This window comes from Macadamia integrifolia, unplaced genomic scaffold (genome assembly GCF_013358625.1).
Source record: "Macadamia integrifolia cultivar HAES 741 unplaced genomic scaffold, SCU_Mint_v3 scaffold2331, whole genome shotgun sequence".
In the NCBI taxonomy this organism is placed as follows: Eukaryota; Viridiplantae; Streptophyta; class Magnoliopsida; order Proteales; family Proteaceae; genus Macadamia; species Macadamia integrifolia.
The window spans coordinates 5,463-24,626 of record NW_024868642.1 but is presented as its reverse complement, the minus strand read 5'-3'; the positions used below and the strand labels follow the sequence as shown (position 1 = coordinate 24,626).

General features: G+C 39.0%; 1 protein-coding gene across 1 annotated transcript; it reads left to right on the top strand.

The window, feature by feature from the left end:
- The first annotated feature begins 3,915 nt into the window (after positions 1 to 3,915).
- On the top strand, positions 3,916 to 19,137 carry LOC122066306 (cysteine--tRNA ligase, chloroplastic/mitochondrial-like). Its single transcript, XM_042630128.1, has 7 exons — positions 3,916 to 4,523; positions 4,722 to 5,074; positions 6,730 to 6,793; positions 17,062 to 17,223; positions 18,345 to 18,515; positions 18,625 to 18,906; positions 18,997 to 19,137. The coding sequence occupies exons 2-7, from the start codon at positions 4,908 to 4,910 to the stop codon at positions 19,135 to 19,137; spliced, it is 987 nt and encodes a 328-aa protein (XP_042486062.1). The 5' UTR covers positions 3,916 to 4,523; positions 4,722 to 4,907.
- Positions 19,138 to 19,164: the final 27 nt, after the last annotated feature.

Genomic DNA, 19,164 nt, shown 5'->3' with positions numbered 1-19,164 from the left:
CACCCCAGCCAACAAATCATTTGGATTTCAATAAAACAAGTTCTTTCAAGGCCAAAGATTTTCTTCAAGATCTCGATCTCACAACTTTGAAGTTAGCTAACATAATATGCTTACCTTTTAAGAACTTGGAATTGAACAAAGAACTCCACTGTGAATTCTCTGACATGATATACCACAGCCCCTTAAGTCACATGGATAATTGACATCATCTAGAAGATGGATGCCAAGGTCGCCTTCCTCCAAAAGCCTACAAATATTTTGCCAATTTACCCAATGGTGTCGCTTACCATAATCTATCGAACACTATAGGAAATCTAAATAGATTTTATGGAATTTATCATAACCGATTTAGGAAAATCCAAACATGAAAAATATATGGATAGACATATAAGCAAGTATATGCTTAAGAAGAACCAATCTTCCTCTATACGAGAAAGGCTTCCCTTTCCAAACCCCCACTTTATTCCTAACATTTGCAAGCATTTCATTAAAAAAAAAAAAAATCACTTTTAAAACCTGCTAGAGTAGAGCGGAGGCCCCCAAGTAATGGGCAAGGATTTTAGTACAAAGCCATTGATATTGCCTACCATTTTCACATGAACCTTTGAAGCTTTAGAACTAATAATGAAACAACTTTTTTGACGATTCATCAATTGCCCCTAGAAGCTTTCATATCTACTAATAAAAACCATGATTTGCTTTAGAGAGGTCTTCAATCCCTTAGTAAAAAATGATTGTATTATCTGCAAATAAACTATGAGATATCCCCGGACACCCTCTTGGGAAATGAAAATAAGTTGCATGGCCTTCTTTGAAGAGCATCGACTTACCCCTGATAAAGACTTCTTCATTCAAAATGAACAGACTAGGTGATAAATGATATACCTACCTAAGACCTTTAGATGATTTAAAATAGCTATATGGCCCCCATCCATTACAATTGAAAACTAACAATTCTCTAGTAATTTCCTGATTAAATCAATCTAAAGAGAAGAGAAACCAAATTTATTGAGCATATTATAGAGGAAACTCTACTCTAACCGATCATAGGCCTTAGCCATATCAAGTTTCAAAATCAAGTTTTTGCCCCTTATTTATTTTTTTTTAATTAATACCTAAGCTACTTCCTGCACAAGCGCAATGTTATCGTGAATGCATCTGCCATGAACAAACGTACCTTGTTCTTCTGAAATCAATAAAAGAAGAATAGTAGATAATCTAGTAGAGATAATTTTAGCAAGGACCTTATAGAAAAAGTTGCAGAGACTTATCGACCTGAAAGACATAAACTCAAGAAAGTCCTTTAGGATGAGAGTGAGATAAAAAGACATAACTTCTAGACAACAAACCCCCAGAGTAGAAATCCTTGACAGCCACCATAATGTCCACACACACTACATCCCAATAGGATATGAAAAAAATACAAGAAAAACCATCAGGCCAGGAGCACTCTCTTTAGAAAGAGAAAAAAACCGTTGCTTTCACCTTTTCTATGGGCAACACTAGATGAAGACTTGCATTAACATCATCAAATATCAACGTGGAAATATAGTTCAACATTCCCTCATCCCGAAGGCTAGGTTGAGACGAAAAATACTTGAGAAGTGTTGCACTGCCTCAACTTTCATCTCCTCCGCCCCAGTGATCCAAACCCCTTCATTCAAATTAATTTTCTCCACACTAGTTTTTTCTGCCTAACTTTCACCATTGCATGGAAGAAGCTTGTGTTCCTATCTCCTACTTGAAGCCATTTGACTTTGGATTTTTGCAGCCAAAAAATTTCCTCTTAGAGAAGAGATCTCTGAAGAATAGTACGAGGTTTTTGGAGAGCACACTTTGATGCTTTACTCAGATTTAAATCATAATTTGCTTCAGCCCGACTAACTTCATCCTTTGCATTGTGAACATGTGAATATTACCAAACAATTCTTTATTCCAAGTTTTAAGTCATACACGAAGATGATTGAGCTTAAAAAATAAAATTTGTATAGGCAAACCATAGATCGGCCAACCCTAGACTTCCTTTACAATCTTCAAAAACTTAAGATGAGATACCCACATTTCTTGGAATTTAAATGACAAAACCCTGATGGCCAACGTTGTCGCAATTTCAACCCAAATAGGGGTATGATCATGTTAGATTTTATTGAGGTGGCGAATAAAACAAAGAAGACATTGAGTCGACCATAAACAATTATACAAGACCCTATCCACTGTTAGAAAAAAACATGTTTAAAGTGGAGTTTTAAACGCGTTTCCGTTTTTTATCGTTTAAAACACGTTTTACCGTATGCTTCCCAAATATACTTAAAAAAAATAGCAAACTTCAAGCATTTTCGTTATAAACACGTTTAAAACACGTTCCTTTTTCATGGCATTTTTCAAGACTTGATTTTTGAACATAATGTCTACTTAATTGACCATATATCTCTCTCCCGAACTCTGGTCGACTTGATTTTTTCACCAACTTGAAGCTAACGCAATGGACCATATTTCTCATGATATTACCTTTAACTCAAATTCAATTCACAGACCCCGAAATTGAACTATAAACTGATGTATTTGCTAAAAAATATTTCTTAAGTGATGACTCCTAACTCTAATTGAACATATATTACTTTTAGTGTGTGTTGACTATGTTGACAACAATGAACAATACCATAACCTAGTCACATTGCTCAATAAGACTTTGGGCATGTGTGGTGTATGAATTTAGAATTGGTGTTGAATGGTATTCAATGATATATGTCTTAAAACTTATAATGAGACCTGAGACGTATAGACATTAATGTTAGATATTGTAGTTGTTTTGAACACTAGATGCAGATATTCATATAATAATTCTTTAATTTATATGAGTATACTACCGTTTTTTTAGTCCCGTTTGTTTGAAATCTACATGTTTAAAACTCGTACCATCCGTTTTTCTAATTTTACTGTTCTCTACATTTTTGACCGTTTATTTGATTGTATCATTCGAAATTTTTTACTGTTTAAAACTCGTACCATCCGTTTCTGTTTTTTTACCGTTCCCGTTTTTGCTAACAATGACCCAATCTAGACGAGCCTTTAGCAAGCTCCACCCTTCCTAGTTATTTTCTCTTATACGTCCCATTGTAAGTAGGTTATAGAACTTTGCCAGTCTGACGTAGGCAACACCAGTGCAGGGCCAACGGGAAGGCACATGGGAGCATCTTTAGGGCATGGTGCAAGGGCTAGCATGATCATTTTGCACCCTGCACAGTCTGGGTGTTTCCTGTGTTTGATAGGGTTATTTAAAAAAAAAAAATAAAAAAAAAAAGGAAAAAAAAGAAAAAAAAAAAGAAGAAGAAAAAGAATGCTACTCGATAGTGTTTTGTATCCCTAAATACATGAGAAATGGGTTCGGCTATGAAAAGACGTCCATGCCTTGACTCCACTTCCTAATGTGTGTGGACATAGGGAACACTATATTAGGTGACGTTCTTTAACATGGGTAGCATGGTCTTTTCACACCAACTCTATATAAGCTTAGAAGTTGGGGGATCGAAATCGTTTACGGAAAACGTTCTTCACGGAGGCTGGCGGAGGGTACCTGCGATCGGAAAATAATCCTCTGTTTTTCTCATCCCTCCCTGTTTTTCTTTGGTTTGCTACCTACAGTACACGACACGTGGACAACTTTAAGACCAACGCAGCGGATGTAATAATCCTCACCCAACCTTGACCGTTGGATCCTCTGTTGTCCACGTGTCGTGTTCTGCAGGTAGCAAAACAAGGAAAAACAGGGATGAGAAAAACAGAGGATTTTGATCCCCTGCGATCGTGACATGTGGCCGATGCCACATGTATGGTGGATTGTCACTTGTGCCGGTCTGAAATCTTGGTTTAAAAATGAATCGGGTCGACCAAAACCCCCAAACCGTAGAGGATTTCGAACCCTTTCCTGTTTCACATCTTCTTCCTCTCCCTCTGTAAACCACAACCTTCAACCTCTTAAGAGTCTCTGCAAGTCTGCAACAGAGTGAGCTTAGTGGTGTAGAGACTATAGAAATCATGCTCGAAGAGTCACTTCCTTCAATCTGGGCTTCTATGTATATAGCTGGTTTACCCCAACTGTGCTTTTTGTTCTTTTGAATCTGATGACCGGTACCATCTTCTTCACTTCAGGCTTTGGAACCCAGAAAAAATCAAGCTAAGGAGGGAAGCAATCCCAGGTAACTCGAGCTCCTTCCGTTCTGGAGTGATTCAAATCCTTCAATCTCTACCGCTACAGATTCGGAGGAGCAACAGCAACCAGACCATGAGGAGGAGGAGGAGGAGGAGGAGGAGGAGGAGGAGACCCTAGATCACCACCTAGAACATGGAGATTAAAAGCAGGTTAACGACCATCACGTCAAAAGGTCGATGTTGGATACGAAACCGGCCTCCGGCAATTTTCCGGTGAAGCTGCCTCAGAAGATGAAGAAGTCGGCGAGTTCGAATATGGTTCGAAATCCTCTACGTTTTGATCAACCCGGTCTATTTCCAATATAAAAAAAATGGTAATTTTTAATTTACAAGTTCGGTTAGAGTTATTTATTAATTTATATTTTTCGAGGTTTTTTCAAAGTTCGGTTTAGATTCTGTGAATCAAATCTTTCCTTTCACAACCGTTTCTTTCTCCTATTTCTCTCTCTCTCTCTCTCTCTCTCTCTCTCAACTGACAACCCATTCCCTTTCTCCTCCAAACTTGAGACAAGTCTTTCTCTCTCGGCTATTTTGGGCGCTCTCGTTCGTCCTAAACATCTCCAGCTGAACTGTGAAGGCAATTGCGTGCTCATTGTATAAAAACCTGAAAAAACCGTACACAACAACACACGAGGCAAGAGGTGGGGTGGGTTCGTCTCTCAGAGTTAGGGTTTAAGTTGCAGAAACCCTAAGTTGTAATGGCGAAACGGGAATTTATGGTCTATAACACCATGACTAAACAGAAGGAAATCTTCAAGCCCAAAGAGCCTGGTAAGGTGGGCATGTACGTTTGTGGCATCACCGCCTACGATTATAGCCACATTGGCCACGCTCGTGTTTATGTCGCCTTCGATGTCCTCTACAGGTGAACTCTCTCTTTCTTTCTCTCTCTCTCTAATCATTCTACTATTCTTCTTCCTTTAAGCTTTGTGGTTCTGAGGGATCGGTCTACAATTGGGTGATCCGTATCGGTGTAACGGCATGGACTAAGGGTAAAACATAAAAAAAAAAGCCCATTTTCAAAGAAAAACAGAGGCAAAATCATTCGATTGGGCGATCTGGATCAGTATTGGATCGTGAACTTTAACCATGGTTACCGAGAAAGCTTTAGAATAGGAAAAGAAAAGATGTTTGAAGAGCTTGTACATATGGAATTTAACGAATTCTCCTTATGACTTAAAATGATTTTGGATAGAATCTACTTTACATAAATATGGAGGCTTTATGTGAGTTCTTGGATCATACAATACGACAATATATAGAGGAATTGATCTCTGCGACCATGTGAACGTCGAATTTCTCACTTAAACTTGTTCAGTCAGGGGAAAAAGACTTGTGTAATTTGATGTTTGGGTCGTCTTCTAAGCAGCGGGCTATTGGGTCTGAAAATATTTCATATTAATTGCTTAACCCTTTATTCATGGTTATTTTTCTTATCAATGTCCTGAAGAAAGATCATTGATCTTGTTCTCGGTGCCACCTAGGAGTCAACCCGCAAATTTTGTGCGCTCCTAACCGGTATGTTATGTGGTGGGTGAGCTGGAGCTGAGGTTCTGAACTTTGACCTTGTGGTGGCCATGCAGTGTGGACCAATTGAGCTATGGCCTATAACCATCTAACAGTTATTTGTTCCAACATTCTTTCAGAGCAGAGAAAGCAAATGAAGAAGATTGTGCTGTATAAGTCAATAATATTTTACAGGACCACCACTGTATTCAGGACTCTTTTTTTTTTTTTTTTTTTTAATTATGACTCAATATCCAATCATTATTTAGTTATTTAAGGGTCATTCATAGTTAATGTACTCAATGCCCAATGAGTATGCAATTGATTGAGGACGATTTCTGATTGACATATAACAGAATTGCTGCATCTTAGAATCCTACCTAATTTGAATTAATAAATTAGAGCTATCAATTTCCAGTATTGTTAAGTTTCTGTCTTTGATGCACGTTGCACAGTACTGTTCAAAGCCTGTACTGTTCATTGTTGTATATTCTGTTACCACACTATGTTGTTGAAGTATGTTCCATCAGAAAGACCTTTTATTGATATTGCACAACATCCATCTGATGATCGGTGGATCTGGGCGTTGAATGCATTCAGAGACTTTTAATGGATTTCTTATGGAATTTTTATTTATAAGGAATTCCGTGTTGATTTAACTTTTCTACACCAGTTTTGTGGATTAAGTTATATGTTGGGCAATTGATGCGAATGAGTGCCAAAGTGCAATTTTGGCAAATTAAATTTAGTGGTGCCTTTGGTTAGTACATTGAATCAATCTTCATCTGATGACCAATAGAATAAGAATGTTGTTCTCAGGATACCAATTTGGTAGATCGAAGTCAATAACTAATTTCCCCAATCCAATTATCATTGAGAATGTCATGAAGCCTTGCCTTTTCCCAATAAATTTACTAGTTGATTGGACTGAGATTATCTAAACCTAATATAGAGATCCAAGCGGGCCCTAATTTTGGATGCTAACCAGGTTTTACTTTGTTGAGAATTGGACAGATACCTGCGATATTTGGGGTATGAAGTCAATTATGTGCGGAACTTTACTGATATTGATGACAAGGTTAGTATATTGTTAAAAGATATTATTATTTTCTTCTACCTACTGTGGATTATTTGATCATGTTATAGGCTGGAACAGCTTGGAGAGCTATGTTCTGGAATGTAACTATAATGTACCCCTTTTTATGATTCAAGCTATTGTGAATTGGGTTATTCATTTAGAGTTAGTCTTTACTTCTGCACTTGATCTTTTTCTTTGGGGTGGGGGGTTGTGCCTCAGGGGCCTTTTTGGTACTGGTAAATCTCTTGTTTTGCGCATAGGAAATTAAACATCACATAAAGCTTTTTTTTTTTTTTCTTTGGGTGAATTGAAAGATGCATTAAAAAAAGGGGGAGGAGAAATATAGCCCCAAAAGGGGTATTTACAAACCCAAAAGGGATACAAAAGCCCACAAGGGCATCAATCAGAACCCACATGGCCTCAAAGAGCTTCTACAGGCCGGCCCGGATGCCCAACCTGAGGAGGAGGGCAAATCGGTCTGAATTGGGAAGAGAACCACAATCCTAGCCACCAACACGAATGAGCATTGCCAACAAAGAGACAGCCATGATTGAGGAGCATGGCCTTACGGAGGGCCTCGACCAAGCGATCAGTTGGCCTAGTGGATGGGGTCTCCAAGGCGAAAGGGTGCCAGTCTTTATGAGGGCAATGGTGGAGTGACTAACGACCTAGAATGGCACAACGAGCTGGTGTCAAAGAGGCTAACCAACAGACCGAAAGACAGGTTCCTAGCGACCAACAGGTCCATCGGGACAGGCAGACCACGAAGGTGAATGCCAAAGTTGTGAGTAGGTAGACAGTCCAAGCGAGCTAGACATCCGTATGGGGAGAATACCAACGGGACAACGGGACTTGTGAGAGTGGCGTCCAGAGGGGCTGCTGCAGTCATGGCGAGCAGCCAACCAAGAGGTAGAACTTGAGGAGCAGACCAGCTAACGGACAAACCAAATGAGCCTGATGGCCACCTGGAACGGTGGACAAGGCCTGATGGGAGAGGGGTCCAAAGGGCAGTAAGCTTGGTGGGATGGCGACTAGAAAGCACCTAGCCTAGAAGGGGCTAGCACCAAGTCATCTACAGGCCAAGTAGGGTAGGCAGCTAGCGGGAAGACGAGCCGAGTGGTTTCAGTAACCTCAACACCGATTGAAATGACCGGCACTAGCAAGTGCATGAGAAGAAGGGAAAGGGAGTGGAGGAGGAAGAAGAGAGAGGGCGAGAGAAGAAGAAGAGGAAGAAGGGTGAGGGGAAGGGGAGATGCAGAGGGAGGGGAAGAAGAGTGGTGGAGGAGGAAGGGAGGGAGAAGAGGAGAAGAGGAGAAGAGGAGAAGAGGAGAGAGGGGGGAGAAGGCAAAGGGAGAGGGAGAGAGGAGGAGGAGGAGGAGGAGGAAGAAGGGAGTGGGCGTGAGAAGAAGAGGAAGAAGGGAGAGGGGAAGGGGAGATGCAGAGAAAGGGGAGGGAGGGAGGAGAGAAGAGAAAAGAAGAAAGGGGGAGAAGGCGAAGGGAGAGGGAGAGAGGGGGGGGGGGGAGCAGCCCAGCCTAACGGCTAGGCTGCTCTAGGCGGTGGCTTCCTTGAATGTTCTTACGCTAGGGTATTCTGGAGTGAAAGGAATTCGGGGGCAACACGATGAGCTTTTTGGCTTTTCCAATTAACCTAAAGTTTAAACCAAAGTGGACATAAAGCATTAATAGACTGATTGTAGTATTTATTGTTTCTTTTTAATTTTATGGATCGTTGTCAAGTTACAAATTATGGGCTATTATAAGAGCAATTACCTTGTCATTACACTTGTTACCATCATGAGGTTCTGTTCTCTTGCCACATGGTGGTATGGTACACAGAGAGGACCCCTCACCCATCTCATTGGTCAAATGTCAGCTTGAAACTAGAATTGGAACTAATTATGAAGTGAGGTTGGTAATATTCTTATCTCTAACCTTATCTTAGCTTAGTCTGATTGGAGAGACAGAGTGTGAGCTGTGCCGCCTGATGGGAATCATTCCAGTTGAGTATAATTCTGCTGGGTAGGAATGAAGAGATTGGAGATGATGATCTGGTTGAGATTGAAAAAGCCCATCCTATATGGTGATCGATGGGAATAGAAATGTCTAAATCTCTTCTCTCTATTTTCTATTTTCTTCCTCTTTTTCTTCATTTTTTCTGGGTTTTGGAATTTTATTTTTCCAATTAAATAGAATTCTGTTGCAGGAAGTCGAGAGAGGGTGGATTCAAACTTCTTTCTTCTCTGCACCTTTTTTGGAGGAATTATCGTTGAAGATTTAGTACAGAATATCCAAAAATTTAATTTAGATAACTAAGACAGAATGACCACCAATACAAGATTTACAATTTAGTTTAATGTAGACTAGGATAGATAGACTAACCAAGCCTTCAATTGCAGGATTTTATAATCAGAAGAACAACCAATAATCACTAAGGTAGGGCAGCAATTAACAGATCAGAGTTAAAGAATAAAACAGATTCTTGTAAACCAGAATTTCCAAACCCAGAAGCAGGAACTTATGAGAACAGACGATACACCAGATAATTGGATTAACCAGAAGTAGGAATAAATCCTAACAGTCCACAAACAATAATAAACACCACAGAAACAGAGGAGGACAGATCAGACCTATTGATTCTGGTTCCTGCTCTGTAATGTCACTACAGGACAAACAAAAATAGGGATTTTTTTTTTATATCTTCAGATTGGCTGGCCAGAGTTAGCCCAAACCAGGGTCGATCCTTACTTGGGTAGGAGGAAGTATTGACCAGATGTAGAGCTCAAAACACTGGCTGGAACTGCTTCAGGTAGCAGACAGCCGATGATGAAATCTGAAGAAATTCTGAACAGAATCGAAGTCAAGAGAAGAACAGAACTATTCCCTGGATGGTTGGAGAACAATATAAAAAAGAGAACAGTAGATAGAAGGAACCACTAGGGCTTCTCACCGCAGAGCGTCGACCAGATCAAACACCAGCCCATTTGGTCTTGATCAAACACAGGACAGATCTCAGTAGAGACATAGCAGCGGCAGCAGCAAGTATTTGGTTCATAAAAATCGTCTCAGCTTTAGGAGCTCTTCTTCTTTATTTATAATGATGGGGAAGGGAATTACAAAATAGAAGGTTCTTTAAAAGGAAACCGTAATTTAGTCTCCTAATACGATACTTACTAAAAACTGAAATTAGAAACTAGCTGAAATTAGAAACTAACTACTGATGACTTGGCTCAACTGATAACTTGACTCTTAAGAAAACAAAGACTAACAACTTAAATTGAACTCAACTAAAAACGAAACTAATGAAAAAGGAAACAAACTAGTAATCCCATATGCAACCTTAAAGCCCCTCTTTTAGGCCCATAAAAGTGGCCCATTACACTCAAAACACATGGGATCAGACGCCCAACATGTATGAACCCAACCCTATGCTTATTCCTAATAAAACAAGCCTAGTTTGGTGAAGAATCTGCATCATAGTTCCTAACTAATGTTTTGGAATCTCACCCTTCCATTAATTGGTAAATGAGGGCTGGTTACGAGTTATTGGTTTGACCAGACCATAATGAATTTGGGGATTAGAAATTGCAGTGCGGGATTTCTTTGAATATAGTTCATTATGCTCATTGAAAGCTATGCAAGAAAATCCTGCACATGTATAAAATATTAATATATTTATACATATATGGAGCTCTGGTGATGCAGTTCATATGAGTTCTTTCGAATTTTTCTTATCGTTTTTCGTGGATTAGCATCTCAAGGTGCCTTGCCCCTCTCCCTCTAGTCAGGAGCTAAACCTTGGGAGCGAGAGATAGTGAATGACCTGCATTCCCTCACACATGTAGACCAAGATCCCATGGTCCTTGCAAGTGGAGCTCACGTGGCATTTCTTCACATAGCACCGAGGGATGGCCCTTACCCGATTTTCGCACTTCCCAGGAGTTGAACATTCGACCTCCCTGCTCTTATACCATGTTTGCCATTGTTTCACCTAAAAGCTCGAACCATGAGGGAAGGGCAGCATCAATGTATACATAAACCTTTATTGAGGATCGTCACTCTCGAAACTAGCAAGGGATTCCAAGAAGAACAAGGAGTCTAGCAGCAAATCATGCCATTGGTTGGGTTAGAATGGTCCAAAAAATGGGCCTATATATATTTTAATTTTGAGTGTCCAATGGGTTATGTGGGTGAGGGATTTAGTCTTTTTATGTTTACTGTTGGAATGGGCCGATTCTTTAAGCCCAAATATGATGGATTTGAGTTCTATGTTGGTTACTGTTAGTTTCTATTTTGTTAAGTTATAGAAGACTTTTTTTTTTTTGTGGAAAACTTGGGCTGTAAGGGATTCCTCCTTCAACACAAGGGGTTTTCCTATTTTGCTTATTTCCATGAAGTTATCGATAAAGAGGAAGGAATCACACCCACCCCAACGATTTGAGAAATAATTTAGCATTAAGCTTGTGAATTCTGTTAGGGACAGAGCATGGTTCTGTGGGATGCCATGAGGAACCTTGGTAGGGTGTCAAGGCTGGAGTTGGTAGGATTCCTTCTCCACAGTTTGGTGAGAGTCCTAACAAATCCTTTTTTCAATTTTCTTCATTCAAATAACATGTACACCACAGTTTCACAGTGTCTAGGCGACCGAAGGCGTTGGAGGGGTCCAGACGCAAGGAGACACGAACGAGGCAACCAAGGCACCTAGGAAACACCTTGACAACTCTGTTCTACACCTTTTCCTTAGCTTGCTTCTACCAGGTTTTCTTTTCAGTTGTGTTTGGGTCTTCAATTAACTATTCTGTCCACTAACTTCTGTTGGATCTCTTCATAGTTTCAGACCATGTTTTAGGGCTTGAATAGTCACATAATCATCCTATCAATTCCTATACTTGGTGGCAGTACAATGCCCACCCTTAATTTTTAACTTTTCTGCTAGTTTCTATTTTGTATATTCACTTATTTCTTTGTCGCATTACTTACTAATTCAATTAACCTATTTATATTTGAATTCACTTGTTGTTTTACAATTTAGTTGTTGTTTCATGTGGTTACTAATTCTGAATTCCAGTTTCAGCATGTTACTAATTTGGTAATATCTTACTACGCTCAAATCTGACCATTATATCTGGTTCAAAACATAAGGGTTTATTCTCTTCTCTGTTAGCGTACTCAATTAGAATTCTTGCCACATCGGGCTTGCAGTTTCTTTTTTTAATTAAATCTCAGTTGCTGGTTTTGGTTACTAATCCCCACGATTCTGGATTTACATGAGGCTTTATAACTCTAATCCTTAGGTGATTAGGATACCCCATATTATCCTATATGGTGCACTCATTAAGGCCTTCTCATGTGGGCTTAATGAAACACATGGCAGATCGGTTGGGGCCTAAATTTTCTGGGCAGATATCTAGATACACTATTTACTTGCCAAGTTTTAGTTGATTGGGTGGGGCCTAAATTGTATTATAAATGATTTGGGGGTTGCACCAATCCAGGACAAACTCTGTGAGAGCCGATTGAGGTAGTATAGCCATGTTCAACGGAGAGCTATGGATGCCCAGTAAGGAAGACTGACTAGATTTATTTTGTGGGAGCCAGAAAAGGTAGGGGTAGACCTAAGGTGACTATTGAAAAAGTGGTTTGGAAAGATATGCAAAGGATAGGGCTTGATCCTAGTATGACTTCGGATAGAGTTTTGTGGAGGACAAGGACCAGTGTTGCCGACCCCTTATGGGGGATGTTCCTATGATGTGTCTTTCTCTATTGCTTTCGCCTTTTATCTCAATTTTTCCTCATTTTTAATCTCTCTTTTGGGCTTCTTTATTTTCTAATTTCAATATCAGATCCCGGTAGCTGACCCCATTCAGTTGAGATAAGGTTATGGTTGTTGTTATTTGTTGTTGTTGTATGGCCACATGGCACATTGAAGGCTCTGAAGATGTTTTGCAAAATGGTTGAAAATATGCAAATTTTTTACAATGGTTGAAATAGGTGGACAAATCAAAATGGAAGGGAAATTGCTAATATATGAGGAGTTTTATATTATTGAATTTGCCTTTGAAATTTGATAAGTGGCTAACCCAAACATCACCCTATCTATCCAATGGTTGGAATTGCAACATGGCAAAGGTAGGTACTTGGTAGCTCATAAAGAAAGGCTTTCCTAGATGTCTAGTGTAAAGGACCTTTTGCAATATTATTGTAATTCAAGTTAATAATTTTTCTCTTGTAACATAAAAATTTTGAATTTTTTGGCAATAACCCGTCAATCTTTTTGCATGGATCCTCGCGCTCATCCCATTAAGTTGGGATAAGGTTTTGGATGTTGTTGTAAACGGCTAAAAGTTCACAAATAAATATGTGAATTTACTACGATTTGACTGACGAGCTTGGGGTATGAAAGGATTGTCTCTATTCCTGTTTTTATATTAAGATATATTTAAGTAGTATAAATTTATCACATAGTTGAAGTCGTAGCTTTGTGGCTGGGTATATAAGGTGAATATATAGCACAACATATTCTATACGTGATTGGTTAGTGTTTCAACTGCCCAGAGTTCTTGTTTAGGCAGCCTGGTTGGATTTGTTTTTTTAAGTTAACAGATTTAATTAAAAAGAGTTTTACAAGGCTCACTAAGTCGACTATACTTGGATTCTTCTTTTGTGTTTGGGAGTGTCCCTCCCCTATTTGTCTAGACCCTTAAGGGTTGTCAGAATTGGCAAAATTTCTATCAGTATAGACCTTTGATTTCAGTAATTTATTATTTTGTATGTGTAACATTGAAGCAGGAGCAGTTCGTTGGACTAGGCCGAACCTTTTTGAGAACTCCAACCAAGAACCATGCCCAAATTAGATTTTTTTGGTCTAGTAGGATATTTAATAGTTCTTTATTTGGGAGAATATATTGTAATCTTTAATTTATTTCATTATCTTTGGGTGGGTAGACTACGTAGGAATTATTTCCTAGTTTGTTAGTTTCTTAATTTAGTTGGGCACTTAGGTTTCCCTTAATATGTTTTTACATTTTCTTTATATTCCCGATGTAATACGATGGAGAATAGATTGAAAGACCAAATTGAAAGTTGAGTTTGTTGTGCCTACGTGGCCTGTAAGTGTATGTGCTCTCTCCCTCCCTCCCTCTCTCTCTTCTTTTATTCTTCTTCCAGCTAGAGCCTTCCCCCCCCCCCTCTTTTCTTCTCATTCCTTCTCTTCTTTTTCCCTATCATTGTCTTCTATTATAGTTTACCTTCTCTGTTCCAATCGGTATTGGCAGCCTAAGATTCCCTAATATGTCATAAATTGGTATTGAATTTCAAAGGTTATGTTACACCCCTGTGGCGATTCAGACCTTGGTCCACTTGTCTTCCATCAACTCCCTTACCGTGACATATTCTTAGGCATATCAGTTTCAGAGTTGCAACTTCCGGAAGATTTATATCAGCGATGGATGCTCCTTCACTTGTTGTTTTGGAAGATCATTAGTGGCATTCAAGTAGGTAGTGACCTGCCAGTCTCCACCTGAAGTTTTAGATCCAACCAGGAATATCATCAGGAGTTCTCTTCTCTTAGGTTTCCGTTTCCGCCTCTTGGTTGTATCTTCTTCAGGGAGAAGACGATACCTCTCCGTTTCCTTTTAACGAAATAACTCCTTAAGGACCACTTACATATTATCCTACTCTGTCCCTTTATTATCTTTTACCATTATTTTGTTCCTCATCCCAAGTGTACTCCTACATAATAAATACTAATTCAGCTTGTGTCAGGTCTATCTGGTGACCCTCCCCTATTTTTGTAAGTATGTCCTTGCCATTCCTTGATAACTTCAGTTTATTACAAAATTGCCGTTGTTCCTTTGTAACTTAGGTAATTGGTATTTGGGTGGGCCTATAGCAAACCCAATAGGGAATTTTGACCCGGGTTTCACATCAAATTGGTATCAGAGCAAACCTGGCCGATGGATTCAACCTCTGTTATGGGAGATCCGTCAACAAATTCAGCTTAGACGAGAGAAGCTTGACGAGACTCTACGATAATCCAAGGAGACATAGCGGTAATGCATTGAAATCAAGGACCTATTACTAGTCACATCTGATCATATGGACTCTTCCTTCGATAAATTGATCTCAGTGGTTGAGCTAATGGTGGAAAAGCTAGAAAACAAGCCATCACTGATGGGGGATGAGATGGCGTCGATGGTCATTGAAGATAAACTTGTGGAAGAGAACAAACCGGTTGATCTCTTGAGTTAACTAGTTGATTTTATATTTTCTAGTCATTACGTCAACAACGATCTCCGCGTCATAGGTTTCATATCATTCAATCATGCTTCATTCGATGGTTTCATACAGTCAAGTATGGATGCAGATCAATTGGTGTTGATTCTCCCATTTTAGAAAACTCGTGGACGAGTTTTTCTCAATACCGGGGAAATGATGGAGTAGTTCTTTGGAAAGGGCCGAACCTGTTTGAGAACTCTGATCGAGAACCGGGTCCGAATTAGATTTAAAGTTCATTAGGATATTTTTGGAGTTATTTTATTTGGTAGAATATATTTGAATCTTTAATTTAAGTTGAGAATCAGAGATTAGAGAATGATTCGACTTGTTAGTTAATGATAGAGGTCCTTCGTAGTTTTAAGGAGATTACAATAAACCGAATAAGGGAAGTGAGATAACACTGACTAAGCGTCCTATCTACAAGAAACTGAATAAGGAAAGTAGGATAATGCTGACTAAGCGTCCATATCTACAAGACTTACTATGGTAAATAAGACTTGACCAAGGTAAAAAATAAACTAACTGTGGTCATCTCAACAGTTTATTTCATTATCTTTGGGTGGGTTCATTGAGTAGGAATTATTTCCTAGTTTGTTTCTTATTTTAGTTGGGTTACTCTTAATATTTTTGCATTTTCTTTATATTCACTATGTGGTACAATGGAGAATAGATTGAAAGAATGAATTGAAAGTTGAGTTTGCTTGCCAGCGTGTCTTGTGAGTGTGTATACTCACCCTCCCTCTATTATTTTATTCTTCTTCCAGTGAGATCCTTACCCTCACCCTTTCTTCTCCCTTTTCTTTTTCTTCCCCACCATTATCTTCATTAAAGTTTACCTTCTCTATTCCAATCGGCAGTGGCAGCCTGAGATTGGAGTTCAAACTCCCTAATATCTGGTAAAATGGGATTGAACTTCAAAGGTTAGGTCGCACCCTTGTAGTGATTCAGACCTTGGTCCCCTTGTCTTCCATCAACTCCCTTACTGTGACATATTCTTGGGCATATCAATTTCAGACCTTCCGGCAGATTTATATCAGTGATGGATGCTCCTTCTTCACCTTTTTTTGGGAAGATAATTGGTGGCATTCAAGTAGGTAGTGATCTGCAATTCTCCACCTGAAGTTTCAGATCCAACTGAGAATATTGGAGGGAGTTCTCTTCTCATAGGTTGCTGGTTCCACCTCTTGGTTGTAACTTCTTGAGGTAGAAGACGATACCTCTCCCTTCCTTTTCAAAATTACTCCTTGAGGACCACTTACATATTACTATCGTCTTTGTCCCATTATTACATTTTTCCATTATTTTGTTCCTCCTTCCAAGTGTTTCCCTGCGTAATAAATACTAATCCATCTTATGTCCTTGCCTTCAGTCTATCAAGTGATCCTCCCCTATTTGTTTAATTACATTCCTGCCACCCCCCCTTGATAACTTCAGTTTATTACAAAATTTCCATCGTTCCCTTGTAATATAGGTATTTGGTATCTAGGTGCATCCATAGAGAACCCAATAGGGTATTTTGACCCGGTTTCTTCATCAAACACTCTGTTGTTTTTTTTTTTTTTTTGAAAGGTAACCATATACTACTAATGCCTTGTGCAAAGATGATTATTGATGATGGGGCATCCATCCTATCAGATGGGGGGTATGACTATGACCACCTATTGGCCCTAGCTTTTTAATGATAAAGAGTACTTGTGGGTGGACCATTACTGAACAAGGAATGTGGTGACCTATAATAGATTTTATTTGGAGGTTTATAAGAAATCACCCAAAAAGTTCATCAAGTTGCTATTCTTTAAAAGTTGATGCCAAGATTATTTTGCAACAAATGCTGTCTGGGATAAATCATTTTCTTTTGTCTTTTCTAATTTTTTTTCTAAACAAATATGCATCATTTCCGTCGTGTCCTTTTGTCAATTTTATATGCTTTGGTGTTATTGCTTGATTTATTTATTTTTTGGCAGGATGGATAGCTAAAATTGGTCATATTGCAGATAATTCGTAGAGCAAATGAACTGGGGAAACATGCAATAACTTTGAGTGGTGAGTTCTGCGAGGAATTTATTAGAGACATGGAAGATCTAGGGTGCTCAAGTCCTCCACAAGAACCTCGTGTTTCCAAACATATGGATCAGATTAAGACAATGATTGTTCAGGTGTTCTTTCTCTTATTTCATATTGTTTGTCTATTGAAATGGTTTTGGATTAAACGTGGTATTATCTGATATTTATTCATTAGCCTATGGCAAAGCTTGTAGTGCCATTGAATATATACACTATAATTTTTCAGCATCGTGATTTTCTAAGTTAGGGTATCGTGTATTAGCTTTTAATTTTATTGTTATTACAAACATTGCTTTGGATTTATAAATTCTCTCATTCTTTTGCAGCTTTGCTATTTTATTTTTTTCCCCTTATCCCTGATTTCATTCACTCTTTCCTTCAATTTTATTAGTGAATAATTAGTGATAAGGAAGCTTTTCTAACTCCAAACAATGGTTCTGTTTTTTCTTACTCTTAGAACACATTTCATTCTTTAACAAAATACGTGATATTGATACATTGGATCTTTAAAATAGGAAAGGTGACCACCTTGGATGCCTAGTGTCACTTTGTGGTCTTGTTACAGCACACCTTATATTATATCAGTTTTTGGACACTTCCTGATTTTACGCTGATTTATGATTTTTACTTTGTTTTTTGATGAAATATATTATATCCTATGCTTTGTTTATTGTATGTTGGTTTTCTCATATAAGGTCATTACTGGAAAAATTGTATCATAGTTGTCATGGCATCTAGGCGAACCAAGGTGTTGAAGGGGGCCTGGGCAGAAGGCGACCGAAGCACCCACCTTGGTGACCAAAGCGACCAAAGCACCTGCCTAGGTGACCAAGGTGACTGCCTGGTTGCCAATGCGGTCACCTGAGCATCACCTAGGCGACGCCTTGACAACTATGATAATTATGTAAAATTATTATTGCTATATTACATATACTGCATGCCTAGGCTGCCCTCCAACACCTTGGGTCGGCTAGTCATCTTGACAACTATGTTTCACATAATGTTCTTTCTCTACATTTTGAGTTTTTTTTTTTCCCCCGGTAAACATCTTGAGTTACTCTGGAAAGAGTAACTTTTTGATCTACTGGAAATCTTATGCTGGTAGATATCTCAAAAATAACCATAAGACAACATTGACTCATACTCTTGCTGTCTTAAAAATAGCTTTTCTTATATGCATCAATCGGTTATTTCTGATGGTATTCTGTGGCAGCTCATTGAAAAGGACCATGCCTACGTTGTTGATGGAGATGTATACTTCTCAGTTGATAAGTTTCCTGATTATGGCCGGTTATCTGGACGGAAACTAGAAGATAATCGAGCTGGTGAACGGGTTGCCATTGATTCAAGAAAGAAACACCCTGCTGACTTTGCATTGTGGAAGGTGATATGACCTTGACATGCTTTATGAGTATAATTTTAGCTCTAGGATGTCATGTCCTTTCCTTTCAATAAGTAGTTAATGTCGATTTAGTTTTTTCCTATGTTTGTAGGCTGCAAAACCTGGTGAGCCAAATTGGGACAGTCCATGGGGCCCTGGAAGACCAGGATGGCATATAGAATGCAGCGCCATGAGTGCTCATTACCTTACTTCCTCCTTTGATATTCATGGTGGTGGGAGGGATTTGATATTCCCACATCATGAAAATGAGATCGCTCAAAGCTGTGCTGCCTGCTCGAGTAGCAAGGTGGGATATTGGATGCATAATGGTTTTGTGACACAGAACAATGAGAAAATGTCCAAGTCACTGGGCAACTTTTTCACAATTCGCGAGGTAGCTGTGATCTTTTTACCCTGTAATTTGCCCCCCCTTCCCAAATTGAAGCCTACATTTATTGTATTGTAAATATCAATCTTCCTGTAGGTCACTAAACAATACCATCCATTGGCTTTGAGATATTTCTTGATGAGCACGCACTATCGTTCTCCTGTCAATTATTCGATTTCGCAACTTGACAATGCATCATTTGAAGTTCTCACACTCTATCGGGTAAGTATCATTTAACTCCAAGTCATACCCCCCCCCCCCACT

Excerpts from the sequence above, each read along its gene's own strand:
- LOC122066306 (XM_042630128.1), top strand. The coding sequence starts at position 4,908 with ATGGCGAAACGGGAATTTATGGTCTATAACACCATGACTAAACAGAAG. Across the intron at positions 6,794-17,061 it reads TTACTGATATTGATGACAAG|ATAATTCGTAGAGCAAATGA; the intron begins GTTAGTATATTG and ends GTCATATTGCAG. Across the intron at positions 18,907-18,996 it reads ACTTTTTCACAATTCGCGAG|GTCACTAAACAATACCATCC; the intron begins GTAGCTGTGATC and ends ATCTTCCTGTAG.